General features: G+C 61.7%; 2 protein-coding genes across 11 annotated transcripts in view; one reads left to right on the forward strand and one right to left on the reverse strand.

The window, feature by feature from the left end:
- Nucleotides 1-7,509, forward strand: part of DNM2 (dynamin 2) — a 34,613-nt gene extending 27,104 nt beyond the window's left edge. For 7 of the 10 annotated variants that reach the window (XM_054051725.1, XM_054051729.1, XM_054051732.1 and 4 more), the window contains 6 exons: nucleotides 1,663-1,772; nucleotides 2,077-2,188; nucleotides 2,520-2,684; nucleotides 2,786-3,018; nucleotides 4,709-4,960; nucleotides 6,139-7,509. In XM_054051725.1, the coding sequence (XP_053907700.1) occupies nucleotides 1,663-1,772; nucleotides 2,077-2,188; nucleotides 2,520-2,684; nucleotides 2,786-3,018; nucleotides 4,709-4,960; nucleotides 6,139-6,208 (942 nt within the window). In that variant the 3' untranslated portion in view covers nucleotides 6,209-7,509. The remainder of the gene's footprint in view (nucleotides 1-1,662; nucleotides 1,773-2,076; nucleotides 2,189-2,519; nucleotides 2,685-2,785; nucleotides 3,019-4,708; nucleotides 4,961-6,138) is intronic. The other 3 variants (XM_054051727.1, XM_054051731.1, XM_054051724.1) reach the window with 1 other exon arrangement.
- A 1,019-nt stretch (nucleotides 7,510-8,528) lies between these two features.
- On the reverse strand, nucleotides 8,529-17,386 carry BEST2 (bestrophin 2). The gene is made up of 10 exons (XM_054051746.1): nucleotides 17,363-17,386; nucleotides 14,989-15,153; nucleotides 14,141-14,235; nucleotides 13,044-13,277; nucleotides 12,089-12,243; nucleotides 11,575-11,652; nucleotides 10,006-10,158; nucleotides 9,826-9,906; nucleotides 9,177-9,325; nucleotides 8,529-8,754 (listed from the first exon to the last, which is right to left on the reverse strand). Exons 2-10 carry the CDS (start codon nucleotides 15,138-15,140, stop codon nucleotides 8,529-8,531), a joined length of 1,323 nt encoding a protein of 440 aa, XP_053907721.1. The 5' UTR covers nucleotides 15,141-15,153; nucleotides 17,363-17,386.
- Nucleotides 17,387-17,604: the final 218 nt, after the last annotated feature.

The following is a 17,604-nucleotide window of genomic DNA, read 5'->3' on the forward strand; positions in this document are numbered from 1 at the left end:
TGGGGAGACGCCGGAGGGATCCCAACATGCGGAAAACGGAGCCGAAAGGAGCCACGGACACAACTTTTCTTCCGAGCAAAGCCCCGGTTTCCTTTATTCATCCGTCATCTTCCGAGGTGAACGGCTCTTCGGAACCGCGGAGTCGGATTCGACCTCTCTTTCCCGTTTCCCCCTTCCCTGAACCCCCAATCCTAAAAAAAGAAGGGAATAGGATGAGGTGCTGAGCCTCCCTCCGGAGCGCATTCCCCCTCGGAGCCCAACCGAGGCCTCACCGAGGAGGAGGAGGAACGCAACGGGAACCATCCGGGTGGGATGAATGAGTCTCTGCGTCCGCAATCCCTTCTTCCCACCCTTCCCCAATTCCCGCTTTTCCAAACATTCCCTTCGGATCTACGCTTCGTAGAGCGACGCAGCCCTCCTCCCTCCATCCCGACGGCCTCAAACCTTTCCGCGAAGGGGATCCAAACTCTCCATCCCCCCAAGAAAGACAACAAAAAAAAAGACAAAACCATAAAGAACGGATTCGATATCTCCCGGAAAATGATTGGATCCGGGTTCGCTTCCGCCTTACCGTGCCGGGGCCGGAGTGGTGCCGAGCGCCGCTTGACCAAACCCGGCCTAACCAATGTGCAGACTACTGTACAGCGTCCGACCCTCCTGAACAGGTAGTCTGAACACTGGGAAGCCTGAGCTGGAATCTCCGGAGCTCCGATTCCTTCCCTCCCCCTTTTCCTCCATCCCAAGAAATTCATTTACGATCTTTTTCTTTCAATTTGGAATGGGGAATTGATTGAATTCTTGGAATCAAAAGCGAGAAAGAAACACCCACCGGGGTTGGGGCGGAAGGGAAGCGGCTTTGTCTCCTCTCCTGACGTGGCAAAAGCCTTCGGCACCGAATCCCATCCGGAAAAAAGGAAAAAGAAGGAAAAAAAATCGCGGTTGTGGGTTGGTTTGGTGGTTTTTGGGGTTGGTTGGGGTTTTTTTTTGCCTTTTCGCAGGAAATTGGGAGGAGGAGGAAAGTGGGGGGGAAGGGGGTGGGAGGGGACGACGGAGCCGTCGCGTTCGCGGCCGCTTCCGTAAAGGCATTCCATAAAAAAACCCACCCGTCGCTTTTTTGGGAGCGTCCGCGCAACGCCTGGAGACGAAAACGGAGCTCTGAGTGATTCCAGATGTGGCGCTTGCGGTTGGGTGGTCCCTTCGGAGCAGGCGCCGACGTCGCTGAAACAGATGGCGAAGCTCCGGCGTTTTTCCAAGCGGTCCCTCCGGGTAATTCCGGAGCTCTCGGAGAGCAGCGGGGTGGGCTCCATCCCACGCCCGGCGTCCCGTGGAGCAGGAGGGACCAAATCCCATCCTCCGGTGGTTCCTTTGGCGCTTCCGGATGGTAGAACGGCACCAAAAGGGCTGTGGGATCCGTTCTGGAGCCGCCATCCGGAATTTCGATGATTCCAAAGCGGGGGGAACGCGTTGCCCCATCCCAAGTGAAGCTCCAGGCTTTGATCCCGTGGGCCGAGCGGTGATTGTTCCCGATGGATCTTCTCCGGTGTGAAGTCGAGGGATTGGCAGGAGCTCCGATCCCGCTCCATGTCTTTGGGTCGGCTTTTCCTTCTGCTCCGGAGTCTCGGCACCAGCTCACTCTCATCCCTTCTTTATCCCGTTTTCCAGGAGAAGGAGAAGAAGTACATGTTGCCTTTGGATAACTTGAAAATCAGGGATGTGGAGAAGGGCTTCATGTCCAACAAACACGTCTTCGCCATCTTCAACACGGAGCAAAGGTAAAGGCTCGGAGTATCCCCAAAATCCCTCCGCTCCAGGGATCCCGTCAGGCTCAAAGCTCTGCCGAGCGCGTTCCCGCGTAGATGAGCCGATGGTTTCCCATTCCCTCACTCCGAACGCTGTCCCTGCATCCGGCTTCTCCATCCACGTGGTGTCCACGAGGTGGTGGGGAGAGATTTCTCCGGAGGAAGCGGCCGCTTCCCAATATTTATTAGACGCAGCGTTGGAGGGATTTGGGGCTTCCGAGGGCTCGTGGTGCTCCTGGAGCATTCCCGGTCCTCATCCCGGTTCCCTCTTCCCTAGGAACGTGTACAAGGATCTCCGTCAGATCGAGCTGGCCTGCGATTCCCAAGAAGACGTGGACAGCTGGAAAGCCTCCTTCCTCCGAGCCGGAGTTTACCCGGAAAAAGACCAAGTAAACCCCTCCTTCTGCCTTGTTTGAACCCTCCCGGCGCGAACCGGGAATCCTTTGGATCCAGGAGCTCCGGGTTTGGCTCCGGGTGCATCCCACTAAGGTCTCGGATACCCCTGGAAAAGGCTGCGGTATCGTAGAAGAGGAGAACCGATATCGCGGCGGTGGTTTGTGTCGCTCCTTTGATGGATGCGGACGTTCCTTCTGGGCTCGGAAATAAAACATCCGCGTGGGATGGAATTCGATGGAAGGGGACAGGGGATAAACGCGGAGCAGAGGGGTTTCTTTCCGAGTTGGGTTGGATGGTGGTGGTCATTTGTGCCTTCTTTTCCAGACGGAGAACGAGGACGGCGCCCAGGAGAACACCTTCTCCATGGATCCCCAACTGGAGCGCCAGGTGGAGACCATCCGCAACCTCGTCGACTCCTACGTCGGCATCATCAACAAATCCATCCGGGATCTTATGCCAAAGACGATAATGCACCTCATGATCAACAACGTGAGTGGGGAACCTCTGTGATCAGCTGGAAGGGCTTTTCCAGCGGGAGGGCTCCGTCGTTCCGGGTTTGGGGCTGATGGCCTCTTGCCGTGTCTGCGCAGACCAAGGATTTCATCCACTCGGAGCTCCTGGCGTACCTTTACTCCTCGGCCGACCAGAGCAGCCTGATGGAGGAGTCGGCCGACCAAGCGCAGCGGCGCGACGAGATGCTCCGCATGTACCACGCCTTGAAGGAGGCGCTCAGCATCATCGGCGACATCAGCACCAGCACCGTCTCCACGCCGGTGCCGCCGCCCGTCGACGACACGTGGCTGCAGGCCAGCGGCGGCCACAGGTTGGGAGCCCGGCGGGGAGCGAGGGGTTAAACGTAGGCCTCAACGACAACAACAACAGCAACGGGGATTTGAGGTGGAAAAGTGCGGTTTGGGGAGAGCGCGAGGGGAAAAATGTGACGAGAGAGAGGTGAAAGTTGCGGTTGGAGACGGGAAAACGGCGTTTTGGGGGAGTTTGGGAGGAGGTTTGGGGTAAAAAAAGGAATTTGGGAGAGTTTGAGGGGAAATTTGAGAAAATCTGAGGTAAAAATGGCATTTTGGGGGAGTTTGGGGGGAGATTTGGGGTAAAAAAAGGAATTTTGGAGAGTTTGAGGGGAAACTTGAGAAAAATCTGAAGTGAAAGTGGCATTTTGGGGAGTTTGGGAGGAGATTTGGGGTAAAAACAGGAATTTTGGAGAGTTTAAGGGGAAATTTGAGAAAATCCGAAGTGAAAATGGGATTTTGGGGGAGTTTGGGGGAAGATTTGGGGTTAAAAGAAAGAAATTTTGGAGAGTTTGAGGGGAAATTTGAGAAAAATTGAGGTAAAAATGGCATTTTGGGGGAGTTTGGGAGGAGATTTGGGGTAAAAACAGGAATTTTGGAGAGTTTGAGGGGAAATTTGAGAAAATCTGAGGTGAAAATGGGATTTTGGGGGAGTTTGGGAGGAGATTTGGGGTGAAAAAAGGAATTTTGGGGAGTTTGAGGGGAAATTTGAGAAAATCTGAGGTGAAAAAAGGGATTTTGGAGAGTTTGAAGGGAAATTTGAGAAAAATCTGAAGTGAAAATGGCATTTTGGGGGAGTTTGGGAGGAGATGTGGGGTGAAAAGATGCAGCTGTTGGGAATTTGTGAGGGAATTTGAGGTAAAAATGGCATTTTGGGGGAGTTTGGGAGGAGATTTGGGGTAAAAAAAGGAATTTGGGAGACTTTGAGGGGAAATTTGAGAAAATCTGAGGTAAAAATGGCATTTTGGGGGAGTTTGGGGGAAGATTTGGGGTTAAAAGAAAGAAATTTTGGAGAGTTTGAGGGGAAATTTGAGAAAAATTGAGGTAAAAATGGCATTTTGGGGGAGTTTGTGAGGGGCTTTGGGGTGAAAAGATGCAGCTGTTGGGAATTTGTGAGGGGATTTGAGGTAATAAGTGCATTTCTGGGGAGTTTGTCGGAGGCTTTGGGGTAAAAAAAATGCAGTTTTGAGGAGCTCGAGGGGGATTTGAGGTAAAAATGGCACTTCTGGGGAGTTGGAGAGTGGCTTCCAGGTAAAAAAATGCAGTTTTGGGGAGTTTGAGGGGGATTTGAAGTAAAAATGGCACTTCTGGGGAGTTTATGAGGGGATTCGGGGTGAAAAAATGCAGTTTTGGTTCGTTTGAGGGGGTATTTGAGGTAAAAAATGGCACTTCTGGGGAGTTTGAGGGGTTTTGAGGTAAAAAAATGCAGTTTGGGGGAGCTTGAGGGGGATTTGAAGTAAAAATGGCACTTCTGGGGAGTTTGTGAGGGGATTCAGGGTGAAAAAATGCAGTTTTGGTTTGTTTGAGGGGGTATTTGAGGTAAAAATGGCACTTTTGGAGAGTTTGTGAGGGGATTTGGAGTGAAAAACCCACAGTTTTGGTGAATGTGAGGGGAAATTTGAGACGAGTCGAGTTGGAGGCTGTGGTTTTGGGGTGTTTGGGAAGAGCCGTGAAGCGGTTCGGGTCGAAAGGCTCTTTGTCTACCGGCAGCCCTCCGCCGCAGCGCCGGCCGCACTCCGCCATCCTCCCTCCGGGTCGGCCGCCGGCCGTGCGGGGTCCGACGCCGGGGCCGCCGTTGATCCCCATTCCGGCCGGGGGTCCTTCCTTCGCCGCTCCGCCCATCCCCTCACGCCCCGGACCCCAAAACATCTTCGCTGCTAACAACGACCCTTTCGCGGCGCCGCCACAGATCCCCTCGCGGCCGGCGCGCATCCCGCCCGGCATCCCGCCCGGCGTGCCCAGGTAGGACACCGCGTTCCCATGGATCCCATGGGATCTCGGCGAGGGGATTCTGCCCCCCCTTTGCCGTCCACGCTCTCGGTTTCCTGACGGCACCTCTGGTGCTCCCCCAGATTTCGGAGCATCCTCACGATATCCCAGTTCTGTCGTTTCCGAGCGCCAGGATGGACATTTCCTGCCCAAATCCCAATTCCAGGCATTTTTAATGTTTCTTGTGCCGATTGTGGTTCCATCCCAGCACCCAACGCTCCGGAGGGGCCCATTGTGGTTCCATCCCGGCGCTCCGGAGGGGCCGATTGTGATTCCATCACACTCCAGAGGGACCCATTGTGGTTCCATCCCGGTGCTCCGTAGGGGCCCATTGTGGTTCCATCACACTCCAGAGGGGCCCATTGTGGTTCCATCCCGGTGCTCCGGAGGGGCCCATTGTGGTTCCATCACACTCCAGAGGGACCCATTGTGGTTCCATCCCGGTGCTCCGGAGGGGCCCATTGTGGTTCCATCACACTCCAGAGGGACCCATTGTGGTTCCATCCCGGTGCTCCAGAGGGGCCGATTGTGATTCCATCCCGGTGCTTTGGATGTGCCGATTGTGGTTCCATCCCGGCGCTCTGGAGGGACCAATTGTGCTTCCATCCCGGCACCCAACACTCCGGAGGGGCCCATTGTGCTTCCATCCCGGCACCCAACACTCCAGAGGGGCCCATTGTGCTTCCATCCCGGCACCCAACACTCCGGAGGGGCCCATTGTGCTTCCATCCCGGCACCCAACACTCCAGAGGGGCCCATTGTGTTCCATCCCGGCGCTCCGGAGGGGCCCATTGTGTTCCATCCCGGCGCTCCGGAGGGGCCCATTGTGTTCCATCCCGGCGCTCCGGAGGGGCCCATTGTGGTTCCATCCCAGCACCCAACGCTCCGGAGGGACCCATTGTGTTCCATCCCGGCACCCAACGCTCCGGAGGGGCCCATTGTGGTTCCATCCCGGCACCCAACGCTCCGGAGGGGCCCATTGTGGTTCCATCCCGGCACCCAACGCTCGGGATGTGCCGGTTGTGGTTCCACCCCGTGCAGCGGGATCGGTGCCGGCTGCCATTCCCTCTTTTCCCTCGGAGCCGGGAATGCCGCCGGGCGCTGAACCGCCCCACGAGCTCCGCTGACGCCTCTCCCGTTTCCCTCCGCAGCAGAAGGCCTCCGGCTGCGCCGAACCGACCCACCATCATCCGCCCGGCCGAGCCCTCCCTGTTGGATTAACGCGGCTTCACCCATCGCTCCCTTTCCCGATTATTTTTTTTTGGGAAAGAGAGGGGAAAAAGGGGAAAACCACCGAACCCAACCTGCCTCGAATCTCACTGCTTTTCACCCCATCCTCCCGCCCATCCGGTTTCGCCGCGGCTGAGCCTTTACGGAACGCCGCAGCCGCTCTCGGCGCCGGCACCAGAATTCCCGCTCCGTAATCCGGGAGCGGAAAAGCCGAAGGATAAGGATAATTTTTTCTATTTTTTGGGGTTGAATATTGCACTTTGTCAGAAATTCCCTCTTCGTTTCTCCCCAGAACGTTCCGGACCGGGCGGTTCCGAGGCTGTACCCCACGTTATTCCCGGAGTTTGGGGCCGATCCCATCGATTCGCTTCCTTCCCCATTTTTTTGGAGTTTTTTTTCCTCCCTTTTGAGAATTGTTTTGTATTAATATATTATATATAAAACTTAGCGATGTTTTTTTGGGAGAGGGTTTCTCTCCCGATCCCGAAGGCGATTGCTAATCCGTGGCCTTGATCCCAACTTTTTCTCGCTCGGAGATAACTTTCTCTTTGGAAAACGATGGGATTTGCGAAGGAGCCATTTCCTCATCGATCCAATCCGCCGCGAAGCCGCTTCGCCGCCGAACCTCAGGTATTTGGGCCACTCGGAGCCGGGAAACACACCGGGAATAACGCCCGGAAAACGAGATCGGGATGGAGGATCCCTCCCAATCCCAACCCAACGGCTTTGCCGGCGCCGACAAAGAGGAAAAGAGCCTTTTTTTTTCCAACCCAAGAGGGATAAACTCTTCCCGAGGGATAATCCCACGGGAAAACCGCGACGTCTCGGGTTGGGATCACGGTTGGGAGTTTCGCTCCGGGCGCCGCCGCGTTTGCCGCAGCCGCCGGTGCCTTTCCCGTTACGCCGGGACGCAAAAGGTGTAAATATTCCTTACGGACTGTGGGAATTGTATAAAAAGAAGGAAAAAAGAAGAAAAAAAAAAGCAAAAAAGCAGGAAAAGGACAAAAAAAAGAGCCTTTCCCGCCCCCCCAAATAACGTCGGGTTTGGAAGCGTCGCCGACTGCGGCGTTGCCTTCAGCGCGACGAGGGGGTCCCTAATTAATCCATTAACGAGCTCGGCTCCCGCCGGGCACCCCGTGATCCCGTTGGCATTCCCGGTGCTGCCGTTGTTTTCCGGCTCCGGGGGGGGCCCTGCCTGGCGTTCGCCCCCCGCTCGCGGCCTCGCGGGGTCTCCCCCGTAAGTGCCTCCGTCTGTACCGTTAATGAACTAAAACCCAATTAAAGAAAGGGAAAACAACGCATTCCGTCCCTTCTCCTCTGGGGTTCCGCCCCCCCCAAAACTGCGGGTTGGGATAAATTGGGGGGGGTTGGATGGGAGAGGAGGGGTTGGGGGGGGTCTCAAAAGGGGGAAGGGGGGGGTTAGGGGGGCTCTGAGGAGGCTTTGGGGGACTCCAAGTGGTTGGGGGAGCTTAAAAGGGGGGACTTGGGGGGCTCAGATCAAGGGGGCTTTGGGGGGCTCTAAAGGGGCACTTGGGGGGACTCAGAGGGGGCTTAAAAGGGGGCACTTGGGGGGCTCAAAAGGGGGGACTTGGGGGGACTCTTGGGGGGCTCTAAAGGGGCACTTGGGGGGGACTCTTGGGGGGCTCAAAAGAGGGCACTTGGGGGGCTCAGATCAAGGGGGCTTTGGGGGGCTCTAAAGGGGCACTTGGGGGGCTCAAAAGGGGACACTTGGGGGGGACTTGGGGGGCTCAAAAGTGGGGACTTGGGGGGCTCAGATCAAGGGGCACTTGGGGGGGCTCAGAGGGGGCTTAAAAGGGGGGACTGGGGGGGGACTTGGGGGGCTCAGATCAAGGGGGCTTTGGGGGGGGCTCTAAAGGGGCACTTGGGGGGGCTCAGAGGGGCTTAAAAGGGGGCACTTGGGGGGACTCTTGGGGGGCTCAAAAGGGGGGACTTGGGGGGGACTTGGGGGTCTCAGATCAAGGGGGCTTTGGGGGCTCAAAAAGGGGCACTTGGGGGGCTCGGAGGAGGCTGGGGGGGGCTCGACTAAAGGGGGGCACTTGGGGGCACTTGGAGGGCTCAGATCAAGGCAGCTTTGGGGGGGGCTCCAAAGGGGCACTGAGGGGGATTCGGGGGCACTTGGGGGGCTCAGGTGGGGCTTTGGGGACCCCCCATTTTTTTTGGGGGGGTCTTTGAGCCATTCCCATTCTCGCCCCCCGTTTCCTGGAGGGGGTGTCCTCCCCCCCCCCCCCAAATAACGCCTCAAAGCTCCGGTGTTGGGGGTTTATTTGGGGGGGTTTTGGGGTCCCCCCCCTCAGACCATCCCCTCAGCGTGGGGGACTCCCCCCAACAGCGCCGCCGTGTCCCCCCCCTCATCCCCATCCTCGGGGGGGGCCCCCGGGGGGGGTTTGGGGGTTCCCCCCCCCTCTTCGCTGCTCTTGGGGTGCAGAAGGGAGAAGCGATGGGGGGGGTCCAAGGGGTCCCCGAGGGGCCCCCCCAGATCCTCCAGCGGTTGGAACTGCATCTCCTCTCTCGCCAAACTGGGCGGGACCCCAAAAATGGAAAGGGGGAGTCACCTCGAGTGTCCCCCCCAACATCTGGGGTCCCCCCAAACACCCCCCAGATAGTGGGGTCCCCCCAACACCACCCTCCCCCCCAGATATTGGGGTCACTCCGAGCTCCCACCCCCCCCGCCTGGATTTTGGGGTCTTTGAGGTTGGGGGGAGATCCCTGTGTTTTGGGGGATCCCCGTGTTTTGGGGGTCCCTGGGATTTGGGGGGTCCCTGGGGCTTTGAGGGGGTCCCTGGGGTCTTGGGGGCGTCTCGGTTCAGGCTTGGGGGGGTTCTTGGGGGGGGTCCCTGGGGTTTGGGGGTGTCTCTGGGTTTTTGGGGTCCCTGGGGTTTGGGGGGGGGGTCTCTCGGGTTTTGGGGGGGGTCTCTCGGGTTTTGGGGTCTCCACTCACGTCACGTCGAAGGCAGAGCCGCGGAACGGGGGTCCCCGGGGGGGTGCAGCGGCCGTGTAGGGGGCGCGGGGGTTGGGGGAACCCCAATATCGGTCCCTCTGCAGTGGCGGAACCTCCGCATAGAGCTCATCCACAGCCAACATCGACACCTGCGGACCCCCAAAACGGAGTCACCCCCCCCGGGACCCCCAAATCGGAGTCATCCCACCCCGGGACCCCCAAAATTCCAGAGACACCCCCAAAATAGGAGTGACACCCCCAATCCCCCAAAACCCCAGTGACACCCCCCCCCCATGGGCCCCCCAAAAGCACAGGGACCCCCCGGGGCCCCCCAAGACCCCTTTTTCCCCCCCAGACCCCTTTTTCCTCTCTTTTTCCCCCCAAGACCCCTTTTTCCCCCCCTTTATGCCCCCTCAGACCCCTTTCCCCCCCCCTTTTCCCCCATTTTTCCCCCCTTTTCCCCCCTTTTTCCCCCCCAAGACCCCTTTTACCCCCCTTTTTCCCCCCCGACCCCTTTTTCCCCCCTTTTTCCCCCCCAGACCCCTTTCCCCCCCTTTTTGCCACCCCAGACCCCTTTTTCCCCCCCTTTTCCCCCCTTTTTCCCCCCTTTCCCCCCCTTTGTGCCCCCCCGGACCCCCTTTTTCCCCACCTGGAAATTGCGGTCGATGAATGTGTTGGTCTCGAAGTCATCGTCGTCCTCTCCGAAGGGGTTGATGAGCTGTTCGGCCACCTGCGATGGGGCCATCGTGTCCCCGAGGTCCCCCCCATGGACCCCCCCCCCCCCCTCTCTATGTGTCCCCCCCAGTTTATCCGCCCTTCCCCCCCAAACCTTGAGCCACCCCACGTAGAAGAAGAACTGGAGGAGGGTGAAGATGGGGAGCCCGAGGTCGAGCTCGTGGCCGTCATAGCCCTGCGATGGGTCCAGGAACTGACGTCCCACCAGGCAGGCGGCGAAGAACGTGTAGACGGCGATGGTGACAACCTGGGGGGGACACAAAGTCACCCAACGGACCCCCCCGGGGGGCTCCATGTGTCCCCCATCCCCATCCCCATCTTCTCCAGGTCCCTCCATCCTTCTTGGGATCCCCCCAATGTCCCTCCATGTCCATCCAGATCTTCTCCAGGTCTTCTCCAGGTCCCTCCATCCATCTTTGGGTCTCTCCAGGTCCCTCCATCCTTTTTGGGGTCCCTCCACATCCCCCCATCCCCATTCAGATCTTCTCCAGATCTTCTCCAGGTCCCTCCATCCTTTTTGGGGTCCCTCCACGTCCCCCCATCCCCATCCAGATCTTCTCCAGGTCTTCTCCAGGTCCCTCCATCCTTCTTGGGGTCCCCCCAATGTCCCCCCATCCCCATCCAGATCTTCTCCAGGTCTTCTTGGGGTCCCCCCACCCTTCTTGGGGTCCCCTCAGGTCCCCTCTTCCCCTTCCAGGTCTTCTCCAGGTCCCTCCATCCATCTCTGGGGTCTCCATTCCTCTCTTGGAGGGAGTGGGGGGAGCGATGGTCCCCCCCTGTCTGTCCCCCCCACTCCCATTGCTCCCAGTGCTCCCAGTGCTCCGATTGCCCCCATTGCTCCCATTGCTCCCACTGCTCCCAGTGCTCCCAGTGCTCCCATTGCTCCCAGTGCTCCCATTGCTCCCATTGCTCCCATTGCCCCCATTGCTCCCAGTGCTCCCATTGCTCCCATTGCTCCCATTGCCCCCATTGCTCCCAGTGCTCCCAGTGCTCCCATTGCTCCCAGTGCTCCCATTGCCCCCATTGCTCCCATTGCTCCCATTGCTCCCAGTGCTCCCATTGCTCCCATTGCTCCCAGTGCTCCCAGTGCTCCCATTGCTCCCATTGCTCCCAGTGCTCCCAGTGCTCCCATTGCTCCCATTGCTCCCAGTGCCTCCCATTGCTCCCATTGCTCCCAGTGCTCCCATTGCTCCCAGTGCCTCCCAGTGCTCCCATTGCTCCCAGTGCCCCATTGCTCCCATTGCTCCCAGTGCCTCCCAGTGCTCCCAGTGCTCCCAGTGCTCCCATTGCTCCCAGTGCTCCCAGTGCCTCCCAGTGCTCCCATTGCTCCCAGTGCTCCCAGTGCTCCCAGTGCTCCCAGTGCCCCCATTGCTCCCATTGCTCCCATTGCTCCCATTGCTCCCATTGCTCCCAGTGCTCCCATTGCTCCCATTGCTCCCATTGCTCCCAGTGCTCCCAGTGCTCCCATTGCTCCCATTGCTCCCAGTGCTCCCATTGCTCCCATTGCTCCCATTGCTCCCAGTGCTCCCAGTGCTCCCATTGCTCCCAGTGCTCCCAGTGCTCCCAGTGCTCCCAGTGCTCCCAGTGCCCCCATTGCTCCCATTGCTCCCAGTGCTCCCAGTGTCTCCCATTGCTCCCAGTGCTCCCAGTGCTCCCAGTTCACCTGGGTGTACACCAGTGGGACGCTGATCCAGTCATAGTGGAAGAGAAGGCTGCAGTGGCTGCGGAACTTGTTCAGCTCCTGGGGGGGCACAGGGGGGGTTTGGGGGTGCACAGGGGGGTTCAGGGGAGGTTTGGGGGTACAGAGGGGGTGTTTGAGGGGTTCAGGGGAGGTTTGGGGGTCCGGAGGGGGTGTTTGGGGAGTCAGGGGAGGTTTGGGGTTCCCGAGGGGGTGTTTGGGGGGTCAGGGGAGGTTTGGGGTTCCCGAGGGGGTGTTTGGGGGGTTCAGGGGAGGTTCGGGGGTCCGGAGGGGGTGCACAGGGGATTCAGGGGAGGTTTGGGGTTCCCGAGGGGGTGTTTGGGGGGTTCAGGGGAGGTTTGGGGGTGCAGAGGAGGTGTTTGGGTGTTTCAGGGGAGGTTTGGGGGTGCAGAGGAGGTGTGTGGGTGTTTCAGGGGAGGTTTGGGGGTTCCCGAGGGGGTGTTTGGAGGTTCGGGGGGGGGTGCCGGTGTTGGGGTACCTCCATGAGCAGTTTGAGGGCGCAGTCGTCGCGCAGTCGCCCCTCGGCTCTCGCCTGCGCCGCCAACGCCGCGAACCACACGCACGGAACCCAAAACTTATTGTAGGGAGAGCGAAGGGCCTCGAGGCGACGGCGCTCGTCCCGAGTCAGAAATCCTGCGGGGACCCCCAATGTCCCCATGTCCCCTAATGTCCCCATGTCCCCCCCAATGTCCCCATATCCCCCAATGTCCCCATATCCCCCCCAATGTCCCCACATCCCCCAATGTCCCCACACCCCCCCATGTCCCCATATCCCCCCAATGTCCCCATGTCCCCCAATGTCCCCATATCCCCCCAATGTCCCCATATCCCCTCATGTCCCCATATCCCCCCAATGTCCCCATGTCCCCCAATGTCCCCATATCCCCCCAATGTCCCCATATCCCCCAATGTCCCCACATCCCCCCAATGTCCCCCAATGTCCCCATATCCCCCCAGTGTCCCCATGTCCCCCCAATGTCCCCATATCCCCCAATGTCCCCATATCCCCCAATGTCCCCCAATGTCCCCATATCCCCCAATGTCCCCATTCCCCCCAATGTCCCCCAATGTCCCCATATCCCCCAATGTCTCCATATCCCCCAATGTCCCCATATCCCCCAATGTCCCCACGTCCCCCAATGTCCCCACATCCCCCCAATGTCCCCACATCCCCCAATGTCCCCATATCCCCCAATGTCCCCATATCCCCCCAGTGTCCCCATGTCCCCACGTCCCCCCAGTGTCCCCACATCCCCTCAATGTCCCCATGTCCCCCAATGTCCCCATGTCCCCCCAGTGTCCCCACGTCCCCCAATGTCTCCATCTCCCCTCATGTCCCCATATCCCCCCAGTGTCCCCATATCCCCCAGTGTCCCCATATCCCCCAGTGTCCCCCCGTCCCCCCGGTGTCCCCCTGGTGTCCCCCCCCTCACCGGCCTCCACGAGGTGGTCGCAGCTGGGGAAGCGCTTGTAGACGGCGGTGCTGACGGCGCGCAGCACCAGCAGCGCCGCGAGGCTGCCGTAGCGCATCAGCGTCCGGCGCAGGAGGCGACCTCGCGCGTCGGCCCCGTGCACGTGGGCGGCGACCGCCAACATCAGCCCATCCGGCGTCGGAACCGTCCGGAACTGCGCCCACCAACGCTCCAGCACCAGCGCCACGTAGAAACCTGCCGCTGCCGTCACTGGGAGCACTGGGAGCACTGGGAGAGGGACTGGGAGGACTGGGGGCACTGGGAGAGGGACTGGGAGCACTGGGAGAGGCACTGGGAGAGGCACTGGGAGCACTGGGAGAGGCACTGGGAGAGGCACTGGGAGCACTGGGAGCACTGGGAGAGGCACTGGGAGAGGCACTGGGAGCACTGGGAGGGTTACTGGGGGCATTGGGAGCCCTGGGAGAGGCGGTGGGGTCACTGGGGGTACTGGGAGAGGCACTGGGAGAGGGACTGGGGGCACTGGGGGCACTGGGAGAGGGACTGGGAGAGGCACTGGGAGGACTGGGAGAGGGACTGGGGGCATTGGGAGAGGCACTGGGGGCACTGGGAGCGCTGGGAGAGGCACTGGGGGCACTGGGAGAGGCGCTGGGGGCACTGGGAGTGCTGGGAGAGGGACTGGGGGCACTGGGAGCACTGGGAGAGGGACTGGGGACACTGGGAGCACTGGGAGAGGCGCTGGGAGCGCTGGGAGAGGGACTGGGGGCACTGGGAGCGGCGCTGGGAGCACTGGGAGAGGGACTGGGGGCACTGGGAGCACTGGGAGAGGCGCTGGGAGAGGGACTGGGGACACTTGGGGGGTCCCGGGGGGGCTCTGGGGGGGTCCCGGGGGGGGGGGTTGGGGGTCCCTGGGGGGGGTCCCGGGGGGATCCCGGGGGGGCTCTGGGGGTGTCCCGGGGGGGTCCCGGGGGGGTCCCTGGGGGGGTCCCGAGGGGAATCTGGGTGGGCTCTAGGGGGGGTTCCCGGGGGGGTCCCTGGGGGGGGTTGGGGGTGCCGGGGGGGGGTCCCGGGGGGGTCCCGGGGGGGTCCCGGTTTCTCACCGAGGACGAAGGAGACCGGGATGAGATTTGCGGATTTGTCACAGTAGAGAACGAATTTCTCAAAGAGGCGACGCTGCGGCTCAGAGAGCAAAAGCCTGGGGGGGGGGGACGGGGGGGACAGGGGGGACGGGGGGGGACTGGGGGGACAGGGGGGGACAGGGGGGGACGGGGGGGGACGGGGGGGGGGATTGGGGGGATAGGGGGGATAGGGGGGGATGGGGGGGATTGGGGGGGATTGGGGGGGACGGGGGGGACGGGGGGGACGGGGGGGGGATTGGGGGGACAGGGGGGACAGGGGGGACAGGGGGGGACAGGGGGGGATTGGGGGGGACGGGGGGGAACAGGGGGGACAGGGGGGGACGGGGGGGGACGGGGGGACATGGGGGGGATGGTGGCACAGGGGGGATAGGGGAGGATGGGGGGAACAAGGGGGGAGGACGGGGGGGACACAGAGTGGGGGTCACCACCCAACCCCAGCACCGACCCCTCCCCAGTTGCCCCACTGCCCCCAGTGCTCCCAGTGCCCCTCCCCAGCGCTCCCAGTGCCCCCAGTGCCCCTGCCAGTGCCCCCAGTGCTCCCAGTACCCCTCCCCAGTGCTCCCAGTGCCCCCAGTGCTCCCAGTGCCCCCAATGGCTCTCCCAGTGCTCCCAGTGCCCCTCCCCAGTGCTCCCAGTGCTCCCAGTGCCCCCAGTGGCTCTCCCAGTGCTCCCAGTGCCCCCAATGGCTCTCCCCAGTGCCCCCAGTGCCCCCAATGGCTCTCCCAGTGCCCCCAGTGGCTCTCCCCAGTGCTCCCAGTGCCCCTCCCCAGTGCTCCCAGTACCCCTCCCCAGCGCCCCCAGCGGCGCACCGGTAGGCGAGGCTGAGGCCCAGGTAGGCCCCGAGGAAGAGCAGCAGTTCGCGGTAGAGCAGTTTGTAAATGCCGCCGCGCCACAGCAGCAGAAGGCGCCAGAAACCGCCCAGGCGCGCGGTGGCCACGCGGGACGAGTACGACACCGTCATGGGGACAGCGAGACTGCCACGGCCCCGGTGTCACCCGCACACCGGGACACCGGGACACGGGGACACGGGGATATGGGGACACGGGGATATGGGGACATGGGGACAGCGAGACTGCCACGGCCCCGGTGTCACCCACACACCGGGACACCGGGACACAGGGACACGGGGACATGGGGACACCGTCATGGGGACAGCGAGACTGCCACGGCCCCGCGTCACCCCCACACCGGGACACCGGGACACGGGGACACGGGGACATGGGGACACCGTCATGGGGACAGCGAGACTGCCACGGCCCCGCGTCACCCCCACACCGGGACACCGGGACACGGGGACACGGGGATATGGGGACACCGTCATGGGGACAGCGAGACTGCCACGGCCCCAGTGTCACCCGCACACCGGGACACCGGGACACGGGGACACGGGGATATGGGGACAGCGAGACTGCCACGGCCCCGGTGTCACCCGCACACCGGGACACCGGGACACGGGGACACGGGGACATGGGGACACCGTCATGGGGACAGCGAGACTGCCACGGCCCCGGTGTCACCCACACACCGGGACACGGGGACACGGGGATATGGGGACATGGGGACATGGGGACACGGGGACATGGGGACACGGGGATATGGGGACACGGGGACATGGGGATATGGGGACACGGGGACATGGGGACACGGGGATATGGGGACACGGGGACATGGGGATATGGGGACACCGAGACTGCCACGGCCCCACGTCACCCACACACCGGGACACGGGGACACGGGGACACGGGGACATGGGGACAGCGAGACTGCCACGGCCCCGGTGTCACCCACACACCGGGACACGGGGACACGGGGATATGGGGACACGGGGACATGGGGATATGGGGACACGGGGATATGGGGACACGGGGACATGGGGATATGGGGACACCGAGACTGCCACGGCCCCACGTCACCCACACACCGGGACACGGGGACACGGGGACACGGGGACATGGGGACACGGGGACATGGGGATATGGGGACACCGAGACTGCCACGGCCCCGCGTCACCCGCACACCGGGACACGGGGACACGGGGACATGGGGACAGCGAGACTGCCACGGCCCCGCGTCACCCCCACACCGGGACACGGGGACACGGGGACATGGGGATATGGGGATATGGGGACATAGGGACATGGGGACAGGGGGACACGGGCATATGGGACACCGCAACACGGGGACAGGGGGATATAGGGATATAGGGACATGGGGATATGGGGACTTGGGGACATGGACATGGGGACACAGGGATGTGGGGACACGGTGACATGGGGATATGTGACATGGGATGGGGGACAGAGGCCATGGGGACGCGGGGATATGAGGACAGGGGACATGGGGACACGGACATGGGGACACAGGGATGTGGGGGCATGGGACATGGGGACATGAGGATGTGGGGATGTGGGGACACGAGGACAGAAGGACATGGGGACATAGGACAGGAGGACAGGAGGACAGGGGATGGGGGACACGGGGACAGGGGATGGGGACAGGGGGACAGGGGGACATGGAGTGTGGGGACACAGCAGGAGGACACGGAGTTTGGGGACAGGGGGACACGGAGCCCTGATGACACGGAATGGGGACACTGAGCCATGGGGACACCTGGGGGACCCCAAAATAGGACCCTGGGGACCCCAAATCTAGTGGGGGGGCACTGGGGGGGGGGGCACCTACACCCTGGGGACCCCAAAACCCTGAGGGGGGGCACCTGGGGGGGGTTATTGAGTCGATAGATGGGGGCACCCACAGCCTGGGGACACCCTGGGGACCCCAAATCTAGTGGGGGGGATTGGGGGGGGCACCCACACCCTGGGGACCCCAAAACCCTGGCGGGGGGGCACCTGAGGTGGTTATTGAGTCGATAGATGGGGGAACCCACAGCCTGGGGACACCCTGGGGACCCCAAATCTGATGCGGGGGGGCACTGGGGGGGGGCACCTACACCCTGGGGACCCCAAAACCCTGAGGGGGGGCACCTGGGGGGGGGTCACTGAGTCCATACATGGGGGAACCCACAGCCTGGGGACACCCTGGGGACCCCAAAATGGGACCTTGGGGACCCCAAATCTGATGCGAGGGGGCATCAGAGGGGGCACCCACACCCTGGGGACCCCAAACCCCCCCCCCCTCCTCACTCCCCCCCCCCCCCCCCCCACAAGCCCCCCCCATCCTCACCGTGAGGATTCCCGAGCGCAGCGCGGCCACCACCCAACTGGGACCACTGATGACAGCCCCGGGGCTTAAATACCGACCTGGGGAGGGGCTGCGGGGGGGGAACACACATTGGGGGGGGGTATGGACCCGCCTGAGGGCTTTATTGCGGGGGGGGGGGGCACAGAGGAAGGTGCTTTCCTGGTGCTCCCAGGGAATGGGGAGGGGGGCATTGGGGTTTGGGGGGGTTCTCTCTGCCCCCCAAC

The sequence above is a fragment of the Cuculus canorus genome, chromosome 30 (genome assembly GCF_017976375.1).
Source record: "Cuculus canorus isolate bCucCan1 chromosome 30, bCucCan1.pri, whole genome shotgun sequence".
Taxonomy (NCBI): domain Eukaryota; kingdom Metazoa; phylum Chordata; class Aves; order Cuculiformes; family Cuculidae; genus Cuculus; species Cuculus canorus.